This window comes from Terrapene carolina, unplaced genomic scaffold (genome assembly GCF_002925995.2).
Source record: "Terrapene carolina triunguis isolate 2854851 unplaced genomic scaffold, T_m_triunguis-2.0 Scaffold67, whole genome shotgun sequence".
NCBI lineage: Eukaryota > Metazoa > Chordata > Testudines > Emydidae > Terrapene > Terrapene triunguis.
This window is the reverse complement of record NW_020664418.1, coordinates 44,804,740-44,826,256: the sequence shown is the minus strand read 5'-3', so window position 1 is coordinate 44,826,256 and position 21,517 is coordinate 44,804,740. Positions and strand designations below refer to the sequence as shown.

Genomic DNA, 21,517 nt, shown 5'->3' with positions numbered 1-21,517 from the left:
ACCCCTGACTGATGTATTTAAACCGACCACCTTTTCTAGTGTAGACCAGGCCTTAGCGGCAAACAAGATACTTCCTAGACACCAGGAGGGTGATGAGCTCCTGGTAGCAGAAGAGTAGATTAGTGTTAGCAGATGTTTTCTTGCATGAGTGTTAGATGTGTATGCAAGCTGCTGGGAAGCTGTGAGTGTGTTTGAACTCCTCATTGATCACATAAGAAATAAGGAATGGGACGTTTTCTGCTGGTGAGCCATCTTGAGTTGATCAGAGATTAAAAATTGGGTAGAAGGCAAAGTAGGGAACCATTATTGTTACTAGGGTGGGGTGTGGCTGGAGGAAGGGTAGGCGTCTCTTTATTTTGTTATTTGAATTGACTTGGCAGTTCACTTGCATGCCTTGTGAGGGTGAAACTATTCCAGCCTTGCTATTAACTGCACCGGGTGGTTCTGTCCGTTGTAATGGCCTGTCACACTAATTGTAAAATCCAACTTAGATTCATACCTCTGATGACAGTGAATTTCTAGAGCTTCTGTGGAGCTGCAAATAAGTCCCCACACTGAATTTTTCTGTTCTGGTAACTCTCATGTCTCCGGTGTTCGAAGGCAGTCGGCTGACGGCTTCTTGCCTTCCAGCATACCCAAGCTGTGCCGTTATCTGATGTAATGACGTTGCTTGTCATATGCTATTGCTTACATATTTTCCTTGAGAACAGCAGCATACAGACCACAGGAAGTATCCAAGATTGTGATCTCTTCCCCTCCCCCCCCCCCACTCCCCAGTAAACCTAAATTGACAGATACGAAACTTTATTTAATTGGAGTGATTGAAGAGAATTCCACAGCCAGAGACTTGGGAAAACCAGCAGTGATGTTGCATCGTTTGACTTCAGTAACTCCAGAAACCAGCCCCCATTCCATGCCTGAGCTAGTTACGGGTAGACTATGCTAAGGGCAGTTTAGTATAGCCTTGCTCTGATGCTGATGTCTGGTCTGAAGACTGGTGCAGTCAGTGGATTTGGAAGAGTCAATCTGAACAACGGTACTTGTTGCAAAAAAACAAATTAATGAACTGAGTCAGTCAATAGTCAAGGCACTAGGTCATTATGTCCCTGAGTGAACCAGAAAGCCTTCAGCACTTCTTACAGGCAAATTTGGGGGAAATGGTAAACTTCTTTAGATGTATTTGATGGGCCCAATCCTGCAAACTTTCCATACCTAAAACTCCAGTTATTAAGCTTGTAGGATTAGATCCTAGATTCCTTCTTAACCCGCGCCAGGGTAGAGACGTGTAGCTCTTTCCCTCCATAACTGAGAGGAAAGAGTTTTCGCAATTCCAAAGCAAATGTGAAACATAAGGACTTTCCAGTGGTTTAAATTATTTTTACACTTGATGCCAGAAAGTTGGGCTAATGTTAGGTGGTGATGAAACTGACTTTTTCTTACATATTTTTGGCCCCAGAGAAAATGGCTGGCATCGTTTCAGGAGCTCTGGTGTGGTTTTTAGTACCAAAGTACCAGATTTACAACCCTTCTCCTATATAATTAAAACCTATATTTAAAAAAATAAAAGGGGGTGGAGGTTGGGGCTACCTCCCAACAGGAAGGTTGGAATAAGGAATGCATGTAGTGGAGAGTGTCATAGGGGAAGCTAGAATTATTGCTTTCTTCAAAATGACCCTGGCAAAGCCCACTTAGTTATTAAAGATAAGAAACTATCACTCTTCCGAAACTCCAGTGTGGAGCAAGTTCCATGAAACTATTAGGTGTTCCGTAGGACCCACATATAACCGTAATTCTTGCACATAAATAGCATCTTCCATTTGGGACTCTCTCTATTTGTAGAGTGCATAGATGGACTTCCCCTCGGAGCCCTCCTTTGAGGTAGGGAAGTCATTGCTATCCCTGTGTAAGGACTGGGAAGGGCTGACTTGTGGCACCAAGAGGTTTTAAAGCTCACGCTTTCGAAAGTGGCCTCTGATTTTGGGAGGACTCCACATTGGGTGCTCAGTTCTCTCCAATTCCTAGACATTCTAGAGCAGGGATCGGCAACCTTTGGCACGCGGCTCGCCAGGGTAAGCACCCTGGCGGGCCAGGCCGGTTTGTTTACCTGCTGCTTCTGCAGGTTCAGCCGATTGTGGCTCCCACTGGCCGCGGTTCGCTGTTCCAGGCCAATGGGGGCGGCGGGAAACGGCGGCCAGTGCATCCCTCGGCCCGCACTGCTTCCCGCTGCCCCTGTTGGCCTGGAGTGGCGAACCGCGGCCAGTGGGTGCCGCGATCGGCCAAATCTGCTGACGCGGAAGGTAAACAAACCGGCCCGGCCCGCCAGGATGCTTACCCTGGCGAGCCGCGTGCTGAAGTTTGCTGATCCCTGTTCTATAGAAACAAGAGAGTTAGCAGCTTCTGGCTGAAAATCCTTTTATAGGGATCTGGGGCCAGACTCTATCAATGGGATGGCCCAGGTGTAAGTGAGCACAGGATCTGGCGCTGTGTGTGGAAACACAGAATTTACAGGATGTATATAATGTACATTTTAAATCATGTTAGTGCAGTCAACGGTTGAATGTGCTGCACTAGCGCGTACGTGCAGATCCCTTCTTTGGATGCTTGCCTGACTGGCATAGAACACATTGAAAAAACCAATCTAGTCTCGCTTTCCCTATACCGTGGGTGTTACATACGTGTGCCCCGCAGAGAGAGCTGAACACAGCCTGAGCCCTTTTTAAGTCAAGCTAACATGCACTAAAGGCCAATCTAGCGTGCGCTGGATTTATAGGCGCCTTCCAGTTGACTCCAGTAGAAGTTGGATCAGACCCTTAGTTGCGTAGCATACTTTCAAGGGATCATGTTGGGTAAAAAGTCCTAGTTTTAAAACTGTTTATTTTATAGTAATCAAAATAATTGATGAATCAGTGCAGTTAAAGTCGGTACGTATTCTCACGAAACCAGATTGTCAACACATGCCTTTTCTCCCCGGGTTAGTAATCTCCAGGGGGGTGAGCATAAGAATCTGGGCTGGTGGCAGGGCTACAGTTGGAGCACTGCAAAGACTTGGGGCTGTGCTGTGGCACCGAGGGCAGCCTGGGGAGGCTGCTTGTATTCAGACAGGCCCCAGGGCCGTCTGTGTTACTCCAAGGGCAGCAGCGAAGCTCATAATTGGGAGAACACAAAGCCACCCTAATCTCTCCTTCCCTAGGCAGGTAGAATCTCACCCCTCTTCTACTTCTGATGTTTGTTGACTTGGTTGCAGTTTGTTCAGCTGGGGCAATGAGAGTAGCGGAGTAAGGCTCACTTCTGTTTACACACATTTTTCCTGGCCTGGCTCTTGTGAGCTCGCAAAGACTGTTCACTAACAATGCTGGAGACTGGTTCAATCCCATTAAAATAACTGGTTCCCTTGAAATGATCAAAATAATCATTTCGCTTATTGGTCACAAAATGTAGACGTGGGGCACAGCCTGCCTGAGAGTGCAGCACCCCTTTGGAATTGTGCGTACCCCGATTTATAATGGTTATCTGTGCATCGATATGTGGTTATAACGCGTCTCCTTTGTGCGTCTTTTCAGAACAGCTTAGAGCCATGTTCATACTAACTTTTTTGTTTTGAAAACGAAGTCCTCCCCCAGGCCTCCCTTTTTCCATCTTCCAAGTGTCCTTGAGGAATTAATAAAATGTGTGACTTTAGAGGAGGAAAAAATCAAGACTTCCCTGTAGGTCATACGTTGCCACTCTAAGACAGTTTTATTTGTGCAGTAAAATCTCTTGGTTGTTCTTGGCAAAAGTTCTGTTGAAACTGAGACCTTCAGTCCACCTGTATCCTTGTCTGCTCTGGTGTGGGGCTTGTGTGTAGCTTGGTTGTCTGTTGGGCTACAACTGGTACTAGTCCATTTTGGGTAGAATATTCAGGACACAGAGTTGACTAATTCTGCTTAAAATATTATGGAAACAGGACCTAAATATTGGGTTTCTTCAGCTTTCATGGCAAGTAATGCCTGACGCTTTTTCCTCCATTGATCTCAAAGCACTTTACGAAGGAGTTCAGTATCATTATCCCCATTTTAAGGATGGGAAAACTGAGGCACAGAGAAGTGAGGTGAGTTGCCGAAGGTCACGCAGTAGGCCAGTAGCAGACCAAGGAATAGAAGCCAGGTCTAAGTCCCTGTCCAGTGCTCTGTCCACTAGGCAGCACTGCAGATAGGCAAGGCCATCTTCTGTTAAGAGGCACGTAGAAAGCAATGGCCATCCCGTTAACTTTGTGTTCTGGAAATGAAAGAAGAGGATCAAAGACATATAAAATTTTAGCATGTAGACCAGGAGTCGGCAACGTTCGGCACGCGGCTCGCCAGGGTAAGCACCCTGGGCCAATGGGGGCGGCGGGAAGCCGCGGCCAGTACATCCCTCGGCCCGCGCCGCTTCCCGCCTCACCTGCCGAACCTGCCGCGTCAGCAGGTAAATAAACCGGCCCGGCCCGCTAGGGTGCTTACCCTGGCGAGCCACATGCCGAACGTTGCCGACCCCTGATGTAGACCGTGACAATCAGATTCCATACATAGGGAAATCTACTCTGGCATGCCTGAGAGATGCAGCTCTTTCCTTTTATAGGAGTGGGGGGTTCATGCTGAGTAACAGTAAATGTACAAACTTAGTGTTTCAGATAAAGTCCGGCAAAGAAAAAGGCCAATGGGCGTTTATTACTGGGGTCTTCAGAGCTGTTAAAAAAGAAGAGCCCTGACCGTCTGGATGTGTGTCTGAAGCACGTTCAGCTTTATCCAAACTGTAAGAGGCCTCATCCTTTCCATTATCGTTCATCTCTCAACCCCAGCAGATCTTTTCCCCTTTCCCCGGCTCTGGCCTTCTGACTCATCCAACACTTGTGTCCTTTCCAGCGCACTTGGCTCTTTGGCTGATCCACTAGCCTGTACTTGGTGGTTCCCATTTCTACTCCCCTTATGGTTCTCTATCTTCTTAACCTCCAGGAGTGTCGCACCCTTCCTCCCCCAGCTATTACGGGTACTCCACAAAACGCTAGACCAGTTTGCTAGGTGAGAATCTGGCCCCGTATTTATACTTTGGGGACGCCGTAGGTTTTTCTAGCTTTTCTGAGCTAGTTTGTTCATCCCAAGATCATATGTCCCTGGTCTGTTTCATTTGTGAAACCATGCAGTATTTGAACACAGAGTCCTGCCCATCTCCTTTTGCTATACCAGGGTTGTTCTGTTGCCAGTTCTTTCTCTCATCTAGTTTTTAAATATCAGTGGAGCTTTCACCTCTTCTTGTCAGAGACTCTTCTAGCTCCATAGTTTTAATATATCCTAATATTGAGAAGGTTTTTTTCCCTGATGTTCATGAAGTGTTTTTATAAAATTTTAGGAAAATGCATTTGTGCTCCCACAACTTTGAAAGGAACAGATTTTCCAGTCCGACCTCTGTGTTAGCTGCTAAATACTTTGAGGCAGGGACCATCTCTTTGTTATGTATGTACAGCACACTGGAGCTTCTAGATGCTACAGTAATACAAATAATTAATACTCTTACCTTCCACTCAAACACATAAACAACGGGTGGAATCTGTGGGCTGTGTCATGCTGATGAGATTAGATGATTGTCTTGGTCCCTTCTGGGCTTCAAATGTACGTATACTCACAGATGAGCTTGAAAATGCATTGCTGTGAAGTGATCTGGTGGGAATAAGAAAAGCACTGAGTCAGCACAATGAGATCTAGGAAGTACAAATAGTTCAGACGCCAAAGGAACTAATATTTTTTCCCCTGTGTGGACAGATTGGCTATATCCAGATTGGAACAGAACAGCTGTTAATACAACCTGTAAATATCTCGGAGACCTCATTCAGTGGAAGAGAGCATTTCATCAGGCACAAACGATCCTCAAAATCCACCTATCCTGCTAAGGCCCAGGTCCCTGCCGAGCACTGCAAAGTCATATCGGGTGAGTTTGATAAAAGGCACGAGATCAACTGCATGAATGCATTACAGTCACGACTGTTGTTCTGTCAAAGGTCTGTGTTCACTGGTGCTCTAGCTCTGAATTTTAGGACAATGAGAGGTAGTGATGAATGACATGTGGTGATGGATCATGCTGCGACTTCAGGTAGAGAGGGTTTAAATGTCAATTATGCAAATACAAAGATAAATAGACCCCTATGCCGGGTATCTTTTAAACCCTACGTTTAAATAATTGAAATATAAATATGGTCTAAACCAGGGGTAGGCAACCTATGGCACACGTGCCCGAAGGTGGCACGCGAGCTGATTTTCAGTGGCACTCACACTGCCTGGGTCCTGGCCACCGGTCCGGGGGGGCTCTGCATTTTAATTTAATTTTAAATGAAGCTTCTTAAACATTTTAAAAACCTTATTTACTTTACATACAACAATAGTTGAGTTATATATTATAGACTTTATAGAAAGAGACCTTCTAAAACTGTTAAAATGTATGACTGGCATGCGAAACCTTAAATTAGAGTGAATAAATGAAGACTGGGCACACCACTTCTGAAAGGTTGCCAACCCCTGGTCTAAACCTTTGCTTAAATGGGTTTCTTTGAGTTACACTGTAACAAGAGAATGTGAAGAATGATTGTAACAGGCTAGAGAATTAGGAGCCCTGGTTTCTATGCCTGTCTCCCGGCATTCTGACCTTGGACAAATCTCTTAACCTCACTGTGTTTGAGCTTCCTCATCTCTTAATTGGTTAGAACAATACTTGCCCGTGTTGCGAATGTGGATGCTTGTGAAGTGCTGTGAGAACCTGATTGAAGGCACTGTACAATGTTCCACTTTTAACAGGCTGATCTTACAGCATCTTAAGTCAATGGGAGTTTTGTCAATTGAGGTCGATGGGAACAGGATCAGGCCCTGCCTGAGAAAACTCTCTCATTTACACTCCTAGCTTTGTAATTTATTTATGAATGAAGGAGATTCAAAGGTGCCTCTTGCAGAGCGTGATCCCAGGAAATTGTTTGTAGGAAGGAAAAGGTGTATTCCCTCAGAGTTTGAAATGCATAATCGGAATATCTGGTAGAGGGGAGAGATGGGCAGAATTAATTTTTGGTAAAAATTGTACAAAATTTAAAAATAGTCAGTTTGTCCTCCCCACATTTTATCTATCTGAATTCAGACTGTTGGAGCAGCCCACCTTTTAATATGAACAGTGATGCAAGTTATGCAGCCAGATGAGCAAACTTATTTCTCATTGAATTTGTAAATGCGTATGTGAATCTGAAATTGCCAGTACAGTGGTTTGAACCAGATTTCATACCTGAAATCTGGCTTGGCTTTGGTTTCTGCTGCTTGATTTTTCAGCGTGACATTCTCGGCAAATTTTGGCTTATCTATTTTAGGAGTAAAGATCTTTTAAAATGGATGCTCACAAAAACGGTTTTCCTTTTAATCATGTAAGATAAATGAAATGACCTATTTGGATGTCCTGCTTTCCTGGAGATGAGCCTCAGGTTGTTTCTGACGCTCTCTCTAGCCCTGTGAACCCAGGTTGGAGCTCCAAGTGAATGTGGTGGTCTCTTCCTTTGCAGCAGCCTCCTTTGCAAACAATTTTCAACGCCTCTGTATTTGTACCTTCCGAGTCATTTTGGTGTGTGTGCATGTGTCTATGTCTTCTGTGGGGTTTATAGGCTTTAACTGGAGGATAGTGTCTGAACCAGAACCCCAGTCCAAGCCCTGGGGATGATGGTTATTTGAAATCAACCCTAGATCTGATTGTTGTGAATAGAGCATATCTCTCTAAGGTGCTGAACCCAACTCCTAGTGCCCCTTAACTAGGTGGGGTTTGGATTCTGAACCCAAATTGTGCTCCTCATTCCTATCTCTGGAATCCCCGTCTACACGTATAATGACTGAGGGAGGAGAGAGTCTGCTGAAATCACTGGGTGTTCGGGAAGTTCTGAATTGCCAGTCTTTAATGATAACAGAGTGGGATCATGTTAGAACTATTTTTTTATTAAACAAAAAGGAGGACAGATGGGGTTTATTGCTTATATAATTACATCCTCAAGTTCTCCATTGGGATAAGAGAGAACAAGAATCTCATTTAATCAGTGGCACTTGTGTTCTTCGTTAACATTTCTCTACCTACATTTCCTCCACTCTCTCTTTCCTCACACCCCTTTTTACCTCTTCAGTCACCCCAGGGGAATAAAAGCCAAAAGCTTGGGTAAGTGTATCCACTTGGAGAGTTTTGTGCCTATGAGCCCCTGCAAATTGTCTCAGCCTTTCAGTACGTAGGAACTGTACTGAAAACATTGAACAAATGCAGCTGTTCTCTCCCCCCCCCCCCCGTTCTATTTTTTGTTTGATGTTAATAAGAAAACAGCTGGTGATATTAAAATACCCTCAGAGATTCCAAGAAGATGTATGAATGTGTGTTTAGTGACCATGTCCTGGCTTCTCCCATTTTTAAGACCCAGGGCCAGATTTTCAGCTAGTGTAAACTGACGTCGTATTGACTTCAGTGGAGCTCTGTCAGTTTACACTAGCTGGGGATCTGTCCTAGAAGGCTGAACACACAGATTCCTTGCATACTCTGCAAAACCTGGTCTCGTTTCGTGAGCAGCACTATGTGCCTATGTGTTTTGTTCCCCTTACCTCTTCCCCATGCTTCCCATCATTCCTGATCCCCACCTCTTGTACTGGGTGAACGCTGTGCTGGGTGGAGCAGTGGTAGATAACTGCTCATGCTGTGTGCACTCTTTTATGCTATGTTGCTGTGGGGCAGTCAGGGAAGCAGTAGATATGGGAGTTGAGGGGATCAGGAGTAGAGTTTATCAAGTACTCTGGGTGGAGTAGAGAAGATCTGGAGCTGTCATGGGACATTCAGGGTGGCAGACATGGAGGTCACCGATACTGAAACCAGCATGCTATAGGAAAGGCAGTTGCAGTTAGACTTGGGGAGCTGGAGGGATTGTGGTGAGGGGGACAGAGGGCCTCAGAAAGTTTGCATATCCTCTTGTTAAAGGATGCCACGTTTGGGGATTTAACCTTTAGAAATTAGCTCATTAATTTGGATAGTCAGCACTGGTTGATTTAGTTGCCAATTGTTGACAGAACGTGGTTTGAAGCAGAGACCCTGTTTTCTCTTGTGTGTTGTGTAGAGCTGAGCCCTTACCTCACCAGTGGCGGCTGTTGTGATGGGTTCAGACCCCAAAACCCTGGCTCCAAACACCCCTGAACTGTGGGGAGAACAAGACCTTGATCAGAATTCTGCAGCTTGGGATCATCCCTTGTGAGGATGACATGTCTCATACCAGAGGTTGCTTTTGCACATAAAACGTTTTGGACCTCTCAGGCTTTCCAGAAAAGATTTGACAGCTACGTGCTGTAGTTACTGCATCTCTATTACTTACAGCAAATACAATTTTTACTACTATAGTATAAAATATGATCGTCCATAGTTTAAACTGTGCTTGTCAGGAAAACAGCCTATGCGCGTGCAGTGTTGCCCATTACCACTCATTATTCATCTACACCTTCATTCTTATAGCCCACTGAGACGCAGTGAATTGCCACTGCAAAATTAAAGCCAGTTCTGCATGATGCAGAGCTTCATTTGCTCCGTTGGAGTCCAGGGAGCCCAGAACATTGCAATATTGGGCTCCTTGTTCATTTATAGCTTTTTGATGGTGATCAATACCATAGTATCTGAGCACCTTGCAGCCTTTTGCAAATCTATCCTCACAACATTCAGGTGAAGTAGGTCAGTGTCAACCCCACGAGAGAGATTAAGAGCCTGATCCAAACCTGTTGAAGTTGATGGAAAGTCTCCCACTGACTTAATGGGCTTTGGATCTGATCCTAGGTGACCTGCCCCAGGTCACACAGGGAGTCTGTGACAGCTGGGAACAGCCCAAACCTCTTGAATCTCAGTCCTGGACGTTGACCCACAAGACTGTCCTTCCGCTTTGGCAAGGTTCATCTTGTGTGCCGCATTACGGGATTGAGTTTGTAAATCTGCCAGGTGGAAGTGAAGCTCAAATGTACAATGTAGGAATCTTCTGGTGGTTCAAGCAGCCGCTGCCACAAGTTGCAATGTCAGAAAATAATGGAATTGCTCGTGGGCCTTCCTGCGTAAAAGCAAACTCCTGAATGTTTTTCATTGTTGCAGGAAAGAAATGTAAGTCATGGTTGTTAATAGGCTTAGCACACTAATGACCGAATTGACTTCTGTCTGGTTTGGATTAACTTTTGTGCACAAGGAGTTTAGAAACAGAAAAAAATAATAATCCTCTCTGCCACACTGAGGTCCATTCCTAGTGAAACGGCATGGAAATGATATGCGAGCGGCTTGCTTCCAAGCTTTCTCATGGGAATAAAAGACCTCATTACTTAGAACGAAGGAACTGTCCAGATTTCCATTAGGGACCCGAGTTTGCAGTGACTTGTAACTTGGCTGTCAAATATCACACCGGCTGAAAATTGGCATGCACGCTCAGAGACTGCAAGTGTTGAAGAAATATGTTTAGACGCTATAAATTTGATATATACTTCCATAGTGTGGAACTGTATATTGTGTATACATACCAACACTCATGCATGTGTAAATATAAATTAAAGGGTTTATTGTTTTAAGCTCTGGGAGTGCCACGTTTTTGAATATTTACCAATTCTTAGTTGTTTTTCGTGTGTTCTTTGTCATTAAACATCTGTAAACTTCTTAGAACTTACCAAAGCTGCTCTTTTTTTAGTTTTTCCTTCTGAACCTTTGTAACTCGGTGGACGGTAAAGTGAGCTAGCGCCACCTGGATTATTATTTTGTTTTGGGGGGTAAAAAAAATAAAATAAGGGAAGCTTCAGATGATGAGGTTTTAAATAGCAATGAGTCTACCTTCCACCTTTGAAAAGGGTAAAGCGGGATGGGTCCTGCTCCCAGGGAATGGGAGGTCTTGGGGGTGAGGGAGAGGGGGTCAGGTGCTGCCCCCAGGAGGGAAGCCTGAGGAGGAATGGCAGAGTGAAATTGCTCCGTGCCCACCCCATAGCGGCAGCTCCTGTCCCCTTGTGCTGCCTGGGCTTGTCTCCTGGAGCCAGGTTTTGCTACCTGGCACGGGGGTCACGTTGCAGTGCCATTGAGGTTTGGCCTGCCCTCCCCACGCTGCAGGGTCAGCTGGGCTAAATTTGAGCGGTGCACGTACTCACAGCACCACTCCCTCAAATTTGGCCCAGCTGCCCTCCTGTTAATGGGGGCTAGGGCCAAACCTGGGCAGCGCTGTGACCTCATGCACCAGGGGCAAGGTTGCAACGCCTGGAGCAGGGAGCCGAGCCCAGCCAGCCCTGTGGGAGAGGAGGTTTGGGGGGTCAGAGCAGGACAGTCCCATGAAACCTGGGACTGTTAGGAGGTAGGAATTACTGATCATACACGTGGGACCAGTGCAAGTAGATGCCAGTGGAAGGATTCCCGCTGGCTGCAATGGCCTGTAACGTGTCACCGTACTCACCTGTAAAGACGCATGTCAGCTGGCTCCGGGGGGAGGGGAAGTGCGTATAAGAAGAAAATAAAATAAATTAACGTAGAAGAAAGGGAAAGCAAAAATGCCCCATCTGGGGGTTCACCTGTGACTGGTAGGTGTGGAACCCGACCCTTCCCAAAGCAAATGTGTCGTCCTTCCCCTGAGGATTTGTGCAAGGGGAGAGGGAAACTGAGCTGAACTGCTCCCTGGGGACTTTGTAAGGGTTGTCATTAAACATCTGTAAAACGTCACCTTTAGTCCAGCTGGTGTCAGTGACGCTCCCACAGGCTACACTGCACAGGTGACCCTTGTTCCTCTTCCGAGAGGCACCAGGGTAACTTGCTGGGAGCCAAATTACTCCTGGAATAACACGTGGAGGGGACAGTGGCCAGTCTGAATACCGGCCCATGCTGATGCTGCATTGGCAGTATGCATGCGCCCTGTGTTCTTAACATGGCTTGTCTGGAGCATTTAATACATAGATATGAAAGCGTACGCATGCATAAATAGATGCCCCTGCATTCCTATGTCATCCATCATACCGTGCCCAAACTGTAGGGCTAATCATGGCCCCCAAGATTTGTGCATGGAACACCTTATGCTGAACAGGAGTGGGGGCTTAGCACCCCTCCCCCCCCAGCAGCATCTCCATTCCCCACCCACCCCAGATCCCACGCAGGGCTATGTAGTGGACAGGGAATGGGCATCATGCAAGCCAGGGAGAGGAAGGGGTAGGGCTGGTGGGGGGACTAATAATCCCCCGTCACCAGCCCTGTGAGGCTCACGGTGGAAAGGTAATATATTCTTGTGCTTTATTTTCCATGGCCTTTTCTCTGTGGGACTCCCCCTTTAGAAGTGGGTCCACTGGAACTATGCTCCCGATGACAGGGGTCAGAGATGCTGCGGAGTGTCCTGGGCTCCCACTGGTTCCCTTTCTCCCCTAGAATCCATTGGGTTTGTGGGCAGCTCTTCGATCCATCTTCCTCTGAGATGATAAGTCTACAAGAGGGAATCTTTTCAGGTTCCCCCTCCCTTTGCCACTGGCTCTCCTGGGTTTTCCTATGCTGGGGAGTAATTTGGCCCTGTATGTAGAAAGTTAATCTGATGATTCCATCTACGGTGTACAACACATTCTTACCCCGGGCCTAATTGTACAGGGGTTAGACGCAGAATTCATGTATGGAGCAAAACCTTGTTATAAAGCCGTGATCTATGCTGTCAGGGTGCGTGGCACCTTCTAGTGGGTGGCACCAGATCGTTGAGCCATTTTCTTAACAGCTTGCTTATTAATGTTAATAATTTGGGGCTTGTAGCTGCTAGTGTGATACAATCAGGGTCTGGACCCTTATTGTGGTAGGCACTATAATAATGAAAATATGGTCTCTACACTAAAGAGCGTACGTCTCTGGCAACGGTGGATACAGCCACCAAACTGAAAAACCACCACACAGCAGAGAGACCGTTCGAATGGGTGCAATATGCCGTGATCTCAGCTGCCTAGCCAGTAACCTGTCTGTCCTGTCATTGTTTGCCTTTCCCTAAAGTTCCGGTTTGTGGCCTTCATCATGGGAAAGCCAATCGGCTTAAACAGTAACTGTCCTGTTGAAATACAGGACAAAAGTGCAATGACATTTCTGCCTGACTCTATCAGCACCCCCAAATGTAGCTACCCAGTGATGTCACCTGAGAGCAAAATTAGCCTTTGCATCAAATTTTCAAATGCACCGAAGTCCCATTTTCAAAAGTGACTTAGGGTGTGCAGTGACCGTCTCTTGTGGCTATTGCTACGGTACAGTGAAAGTCCCAAAGTACTACTAGAACTCACTGTGTCGACAAGCCCTTAGTCCCCTTGAAAATCAGTTGTATTTAGGAGCCTAAGTGCCACATTTCTGCAGGATTTTGCTTCTTAAGCACTTAGAGCTTTTGAAAATGTTACCGTTTCGTATCAGCCCCTAGGTATTGTATGAAGTCTTGTTGAACCCTCAAATGGCAATATAAAAACTAAGCTTGTGCTATGTGTCATTTTAATATTTATTTATAGTCTCATTACAGTTGTTAGAGAGAGAGGGGGGCCCACAAACATAACCTATTACATATAATGAGCCAGATCCTCAGCTGGCGGACATAGGCCTAGCTCCATTAACTTCAGTAGCACGGCACCGATTTAGTCTAGCTGAAAACCTGGCTCAATGTATTTGGCATATTTCATATGCCATCAACAATCCAGTGCGTGGGAAAGGATTTTCTCAAGGTTTCTTGGAGGGCAGGGGAAAATCCATATTAAAAAGATAGAATCTAGCCACATTACGAAATAGTAATCTCTCTTAACCAGCTCATAAAATGTTCTGTTTCTTCGGGAAATGTAAAGTTCCCTAATAACTTTTCCAAAGGTCTCTGGTGATGTATTAAGGTCTCTCTACGTTGAAGGGACTCGATATAAAATACAGCCCAGGAGCATGAAAGAGAGCAGATTGTCTTTGGATGAAAGGTTATTATTTAATGCTTATGACACAGACCCCATAAATTACTCCTAAATGCAAGTCTGTCTTAAAACTCCTTGTTCAGCTAAATGAACCACAGATTTCATGTAATGCCTGCAAATGTGCTGCATGGAGAGCAGCAAATAAGAGGAAAAACAACATATTTGTATTCACAAAATAACAATGGGGTTTCTTCTCGCCTTCAGTTTCTTGCAATCCAATTGAACAGCGCTGGTAATAGTTTAAATAGGTGCTAGTTTTCAGGCATCAAATGTGTGGAACATTGTCTTCAAACAGGTATAAATTGTGTTAGTCATATGATGAATTTCCCCATCTTTAATCATTGTCTCTTAGCTGTGTTTTCTCTGCAGGTTTGACTTGGTCTGAAGTAGCAGTTGTTATGGCAAAAAACCAAGTGTACTAAAAATAGAGAGATGTAATGCAACCTGTGTTAGCCCATATTAGGAAGCCTCTGCTGAAATATTAAAAAGAAGATTTCAACAATAAGCAGTGCTGCGGGTGTAATTTAATTAAATGTTTGCAGGCATTAAAAGCATTTACATTAGCACTAACCAGATCCGGCAAACCTGATGGATAGCCCTAGCTTTCTGAATAGCAATTTTGGAGCTGAACTAACATCAAGTCAGAGACCTCTTCTTGTTGGTAAATATCAGCCTTAGGACCAATTCACCACTGGTTTGGGAGTGTTTCTTTTCCATTAGCTGTGGTGTAGGTGACGACAGCACTGATCCATGCTGTGTGAAACTCCGAGCACAAGTACAGTAGTTATAATGCAGAGCAGGGAGTGGCCCTGCGTTCTTGTCCCTCACTGGCCAAGTGCAAAAGAGAAGCAAACAGATGGCATCCAAATATAAGCATGGTGTAGATTCTTTCCCACCCGCTGGGGATCTGGTCAGAGTAGAGCTGTGCTACTCCCTTGTTCAGCTCCTAGTAAAAGTTAGTGTGAGATTCCTTTGTAGCTTAACAAAATTTAAACTGGCAGGTGCTAATGAGCTAAAAAGTTGGGTGACAGTCCTTTATTTCAGGATGCTGCTGTTCCTCCTGTCCTTCCTCTGAAGAAGAAGGCAGTCAGGTGGATTGTAGGAAGCTACTAGATATTGCTTAGCATTTTAGTTGAAGAAAGATTTCTGTTAATCATAACGAAAGCATCACACCTAAGGAATAGAGCCAGGGACTGGGAATCAGGATTCTCCTGGGTTCTAGTCCCAGCTAGGCCATTGACTCATGACCTTCAGCAGATCTCTTGGGCACCTCTATTTTTGAGTGGCCAATGCGAGAACGCCTCTGAGGTGATTCCCCCCCCCCCCCCCGCCCCTAAGGATCTTAACAGCTGCAGATTTCTTTGTTGTTTGGAGCTATAGGTGCCGGCCTCCCCCAGCTATCTAATATTGGTCACCCCAAAACAGAGGCACTCAAAATCAAAGGCCATTTTGAAAATTTAAAGCGTAACCTCTCTCTCTGAGGCCCAATTTCCTTATTTGTAAAATGGGGCTAATAATACGGAGCTGGCAGGGGTGTTGTGAAGCTTAAATTGGCTCTGGAAAGTGGCTTCATAAATTGGCAGCTTCTTTCTCAGCAGATCTGCTGCCTGTGTAATCCTACGTATCTGCTTACATTAAGGATTAAAAATAACTATTCTGCTAGTGCTGCAGAGCCGGCACAGTTATGGGGATTCACTTCTGGCTTGTGCAGAAGTGTTCAGTTTCACGTGCAGGGCTTTCAGTTCTATCGCTGTAGCTCCAGGGGAGAGAGCAGGGTGGCAGAGTTCCAGTCAAGGGGACCACACTCTGCCCTCAATAGATGTGCAGGCCCTGGTTGGGTGGAATCTCTTCTGGCTCTCTCAGCCCCACCAGGAGTGATAATAGGTTGGCTGTAAGAGCTCAGGTTGAGTTTGTTGGGCTGACATTCGCAAAAAGACTCTTTGTTAAACTGAGCATGTTTGCTGAAGACTCACTAAGACCAAATAAACCTGGAACCCCGTGATGTCCTTTTTGTGGTAATTTTTCATGGCATGTTAATATTAGTTAAGCACTTTGAGATCCTTGGCTGTAAAGGCCTGGGCAAGTATATTGTTTGTTTATTATTGAACTAAATTCTTCACGTGTCAGATGCCTAGGTTTGACGTTTCATAGGCTATACACTCCCAGCGGATCAAACTTTGTTATTTTTGTGTGTTCTAGTAGCTCCCAAAAGGCTCCAGGCAAGATTGTCTCTTACTGCATGTTTGTGCAGTGACCGACGCCACCTCTGCCCCCAAACAATTTACAATCCCAATTAGATAGCACAGACGACGAGTGGGAGGGGAAACTGAGGCACGGAGATGAGAAGTGACTCAGCAGGTCAGTGGCAAAGCTAGGAATAGTTGTCCACTAGACTATGCTGCTGCTCCGTATTAATTTTAATACGTCTCCTCTGGCTGGGATCTTATAAGGTAGGCTGTGTTTCTTGTTGGATTGAGACCTCCAAAGAAAACCCTGGTGGCATAGGAAGAAGTGGTGGTGGTAATTCAGGCATTGGCAGCCTTTCCTTTAAGCCTCTGTCGGACCATTGATCCAATAAGATATCAGGGGGCATTGTGCTTACCAAGGTGCTGTCCTTTAGATAAGTCATGAGGACGAGGGCCTGATCACATGTTGCTTGGAGATGAATGGCATTTTGACAAGAGTAAGGGTGTTGGCTTTGGGGTGCTGGCTACATTCCAACTTGAGTAATCAGAGTCTCTCAAGAAAATTTCTTTTGCAGCTTGAAAATGGGTTGCAGAGTCCATTACTTCCTGTCACAAACTCTTGGGTGCCGCCATCTTCCCCCCTCAGTCAGTAGCCAGTGAAGTGACGTGTATCCCCCAAAGTGCTGTACAAATGAGGATACCTGTGTGAAGTGACTTGTGCTGAAAATTGCTGTATAAAGAAGAGTAATCGCTTTTGATGTTTTTGGTGGGGGAGATGTAGTGATCTATTCTCCTAGGGCCTAATCCTGCAAATTGCGGAGTGTCCTGAGCTGCCATTGCCGTCAGCAAGAGTCGAGGCCGTGTGACACTTTGAAGAATAAATTGCTTACTTTGCCAAGCGTGAATGCACAAATCACCTGGTACCAGACCTGTGACAGAGAGCAGAATTAAAACGGAGAGTTGTGTAGATGCTGTGTTTCTTCCCCTCCCCCCCAGCCCTGTTCTTTCACAAACAGGAGAGGTAACAGGTGGGGAGGGGAAGGGTGATCAGCTTGAACCTGCATTGTGTATCCATTTCCCAGAGGGAATTTCCTTCTGCTGCCTTCTACGCTAGCAGAGGGGACTCCAGGCACAACATAACCAACAAACTCTTCAGTTTGTTTGGGGAACGATGCACCGGAAATGATATTGATGAAGGATGAACGATGATTGTTAAAACTCGCCTTGGCTGCTGCTAGCCATGTGACTCTGCGAAGCGTCAGCCTGCCAGACCCAAGGTTTGAAAGCAGGCTTCCGATCCCAGTGCGTGGGGCGGTTTGCGCCGAGCGTGTGCGTGGCAGAGGTGACGAGGACTCCGTGTTCCATTGGGAGGCAAGCACGGGCTCTGCCAGCTCCTACAGCAGAGTCTGAGGATTTTTTCTGAATCGCGGTTCGTGTCCGCTTTCCACAGTGGGAGGGAGACCCGGCCGTGTGTCTAAGTGGAGTTCACCTCCTGCTGAGGTTCTGGCTGCATTTTCCCTGCACCTCCTCCATGGACACCCCATCCATGGTCCCACAGAGTTGCAAACCCTCCTTTAAGGACAGGCTGGTGGTGGTCAGGCCTAGTGGTTAGTCAGGAGCCTAGAACCGGAGCCGGGGTCAGAGCAAGGTGCCGAGCCGAAGGTCAGAGCCGAAGGTGGAGTCGGGGTAGGGTGTCGGAGCGGGGACTTGGAGCGAGGCAGGAACTGGGAGCAGATGGAGGTCTGGGATAAGGAGGACAGGAACCAGGAAGGGAGGCAGGGCTCAGGAGTCAGTCAGGTAGGCAAGGTTTCACCTAGTTGCTCAGACATCTTCCTGCGCCTCTTTTTGGTTTAAGTAGCGCGTCCCAACCAGCCGGTGGGACTGGACATCTCCCCCAGTCAGGCGCTTTGTGGGTGGGGCCCTTTGCAAGCTAGAGCTTCGCTGGCTTACTTCTCCACTGGTTCAGGTGAGCTGCTGGGTGATGGCCAGGGTCTGAACACTGCCTGCGTACCCGTGGGCCCGAGGTCGAAGCCTGCGATCCCTTGTATCTCCTCGTCAGTCTCCTTACCGCGTGTCTCCTGTCGGGTCTCTGCTCAGCGTCCCCTTACGGTTCCCTGATTTTCAGCCTTTGCCCCGACTCCTGTTCCTGTTTGTTCATTTGTTGCCCCAAGATTTCAGTAGTGGCTTGGGTTCAGTGGTTCCACGGTCGAGGGGGGCGGCCCTTTTAGTTCTGGGCGAGGGGGTGGCCCTGTCTCAGTACACACAGTAGGTCCAGAAACAGTTACTTAGCTTCCTTTCCAGACGGAGGAAAGGTGCCAAGGAAGCACTTGTCAGGAGTGGAGCAGGGAGGAAAATCTCTGGCGTTTCTGTGCTTTCTCTTCAGGATTGCTGTGGTTTTTGAAGAAAAAAAAAATCTAACTCTGTTCCTCTGTATGTGAAACCTGCAGCTGCAAAGTATCAGAGGGGTAGCCGTGTTAGTCTGAATCTGTAAAAAGCAACAGAGGGTCCTGTGGCACCTTTAAGACTAACAGAAGAGTTCTTCTGTTAGTCTTAAAGGTGCCACAGGACCCTCTGTTGCTTTCTGCAGCTGCAAAGTAGCTGACATGCAGAGGGCCTGATAGAAAGCCCAGGGGAAGCAGTGGGAATCTTTCCATTGACATCCATGACCTTTGGATCAGATCCAGTGTGGTAGAACTTCTGCAGTGAAATTGGAATTCACACCTCTGTATCAGCCTGCACTGTAACAGCCTTCCTGTGATGCCTTCTTTAGAGTGGCATGTGTGCTGCATCCCATTCAGCGTAGTAACACATTCAGTGAATGCTCTGCCAACTACGTCAAGTTCTTTGGAAACCTAAGACGGGGGCTTAGTGAATCCATAGCATCTCTGAATCTCTCTCACTTATAAATGCCAGCAGTTAGATACCCGGGTTTAGCAAACAGGGCATTGATTCACATGGCGTTTGTGCATTCACCTCAGTGCTACTGAGCTGTCGGGCTTTTTCGAAGAAGTTGTTCAATAAACAATTTGAGAGCTGCTTTGCCATCGAAACTAAACCGAGAGTGAAAGATGCAAGAGAAACATGCTCAGGTTAAATCAATGTATCTTTAAATCAATATCCTATGCTGTGTTTCTGGCAGCCCCGTGAGATTATTCAGTCTAACAATGGAACACGCATGTACTTTGTTTAGATTTTGCTTTTCCCTCTTTTTGGGAAGTGAACCTAGACATGTAAATTTCCCTTTTGTTTCTAGTTAACCTCACCTCCTGGCCCTCAAGCACAGCAGCCGTTGTACTCTCTGGGTTGCAAACACCGCCAGGGAAGGTAAAACCCAAACAAACTCCCTCTTACCCCCACCTTTTTGTAGGTACATGGTTTTCAAAAACTACTTAATGGATTTTTATTTTTTTACTATTAGATTCTGAAAACTTTCATTTAATGTAAAGTTTGGGTCTAGACTACCTGAGAATGGCCCTGAAAAATAACTTCTGTGTCTATTGTATTAAATTCAGAATTGATCCTCTTTTAAAGGAATAGTTGGATTTCCATTCTTTTGGTATCCCACTTTTTAAATGATATGTCATGGAAAGGTCACCAAATTCTGTAGTTTTCACTACAGCAACATACATGAGGGCCGAAAGGGGTGAGGCCCAGCGATGGGGGTGCCCTTAATGCTGTCACGCTAGCACGTAACATGGGCACCACAAAACTTGTAAGAACTGTTTGTTCAAATGAAGATTCTACTAAGCATTTAGTCTGTGTTTGAATGGCTGATGTTATTTTAGTTTGGGATTTCATGTGCTCGTGGAAGGATAATCCACTCAAGGGTCATACCTCAGATAGGACGACGGCAAGACCCCTCTGCACTAGCTTGTTTCAGAGTGGTGTTTGATACCTCTATACAGTTATCGCAGTTATATTGGGTACAAGACACACACATTTGTGGGTGGATTTTCAGCTGTGGTCTCTAATCTTTTGTCCCCACTTTTAAGCTGTTTGTATCCATGACAGTTGGTTTGTGCACTCCATTTGCATTCAAATGGGGTAGTTGTACATCTAACTGCCCCAGTTCAACATACAGATGCTGGCTTGTCTCGGTTATGAAGGCAAAAGTGGTTGCTTGTGTGGAAGCAGGGGTGTCCGGTGAGAGTCCAGTTTGGAGCTGTTGGCCCTGTGTGGGTATGGAAATGCTAATATAATTTCCTCAGCCAGATGGTGGAGAAGGCATTTGTATAGCGATGAATATCGTACAGAGCAAAGAGAACTTCGAGCAAAGCAGTTTACGTTATTTAGAGCGATACCCTAATTTAGGGTAAAGCTAAGTTGTCCATTGACCATCAAAGCTCTTCATGGATTGACACTGATTCCTCTGTTTCCCCTCATATATTTAGCATTGGAAGTTCTTGGCGAGCGTAAGAGCTTAAGAGCCCAAATTCCCAAACTTATGTGAGGTCAGCCGAGTTTTAAGGTGAGCGGAGGGAGAGGTGATGAGGAGTTTGAGGTTATGGATGGAAACCTTGTTAAAGTTGGCCAACCCAAGTGAACTTCCGGGAGAAGGGTGTTGATTCTGTGCAAATTGAGACTTCCCAAAGTTTTGCACGACTGCCCACCCCCAGAAACACATTGGTCAAATTTTTGCACAGCTGCAGTTTCACAACCTTGTACAAGAATGCAGCAAGGGGATCTACAAACCTTAGCCAGTTTCTAAACCTACCGCCGAAGGAGAGATGAGCAGCAGAGCAGGTGATTGTAGCATGCCCCCCGGACACCAGCCTCGCCCCCGAGAGCTCAGGTTGTGCTCTAATGCAGTGGGCATACTTTTCCCTTGACCCATGAGTGGCTTCTTTTCCACCAAGAGTGAGAAAGCGGAGTGAACAGTGAGAACCGTGAGTGCTCTGACTTTATTGTTCTTTTGCTTAGGCATTTTTCACAGTTCAGTCATTGCCACGCTCAGACTTCTTGACTCAAGTCCAGTGCCGCCCCTATTAATAGCAGTCACTTTGGGTTACGAGGCAAGAATGACCACCTAAAAAAGGAAGGGCTTTAGTAATAGCAAAGTGTGGGGCAAAGTTCTTAAAGGAATATTTAAAAATTCCACAAAAGCCGCATCATAGTTGTGTCACCAGCAAGGAACAAGTGGGCATTGGATGCGAAGGGCCTCAGAATGCCAGCTGGGATGAGTGCCAGCTCCCTGCATGAAAGAGCTGTTCCGCTTGTCTGGGGATGCAGAGGATCGCCCTGCATAACCAAGCTGTATGATTTTTCCCCTCCAGCTGTAGCGGGTAGTCTGAAAATCTTTGGGACCCAACAGGGCTGCCAGCTCTGCATTTTCCCTACCTGGCTGCTATACAATATTTTGTCATTCCTGGCTCAGATCTGCAA

The 21,517-nt window shown here is 46.1% G+C and overlaps 1 protein-coding gene across 1 annotated transcript in view; it reads left to right on the top strand.

The window, feature by feature from the left end:
- The window catches only part of ADAMTS17 (ADAM metallopeptidase with thrombospondin type 1 motif 17), a 262,300-nt gene that overhangs the window by 10,441 nt on the left and 230,342 nt on the right, over nucleotides 1-21,517 (top strand). The window contains exon 3 of the mRNA XM_026648360.2: nucleotides 5,775-5,940. Within this exon, the coding sequence (XP_026504145.1) occupies nucleotides 5,775-5,940 (166 nt within the window). The remainder of the gene's footprint in view (nucleotides 1-5,774; nucleotides 5,941-21,517) is intronic.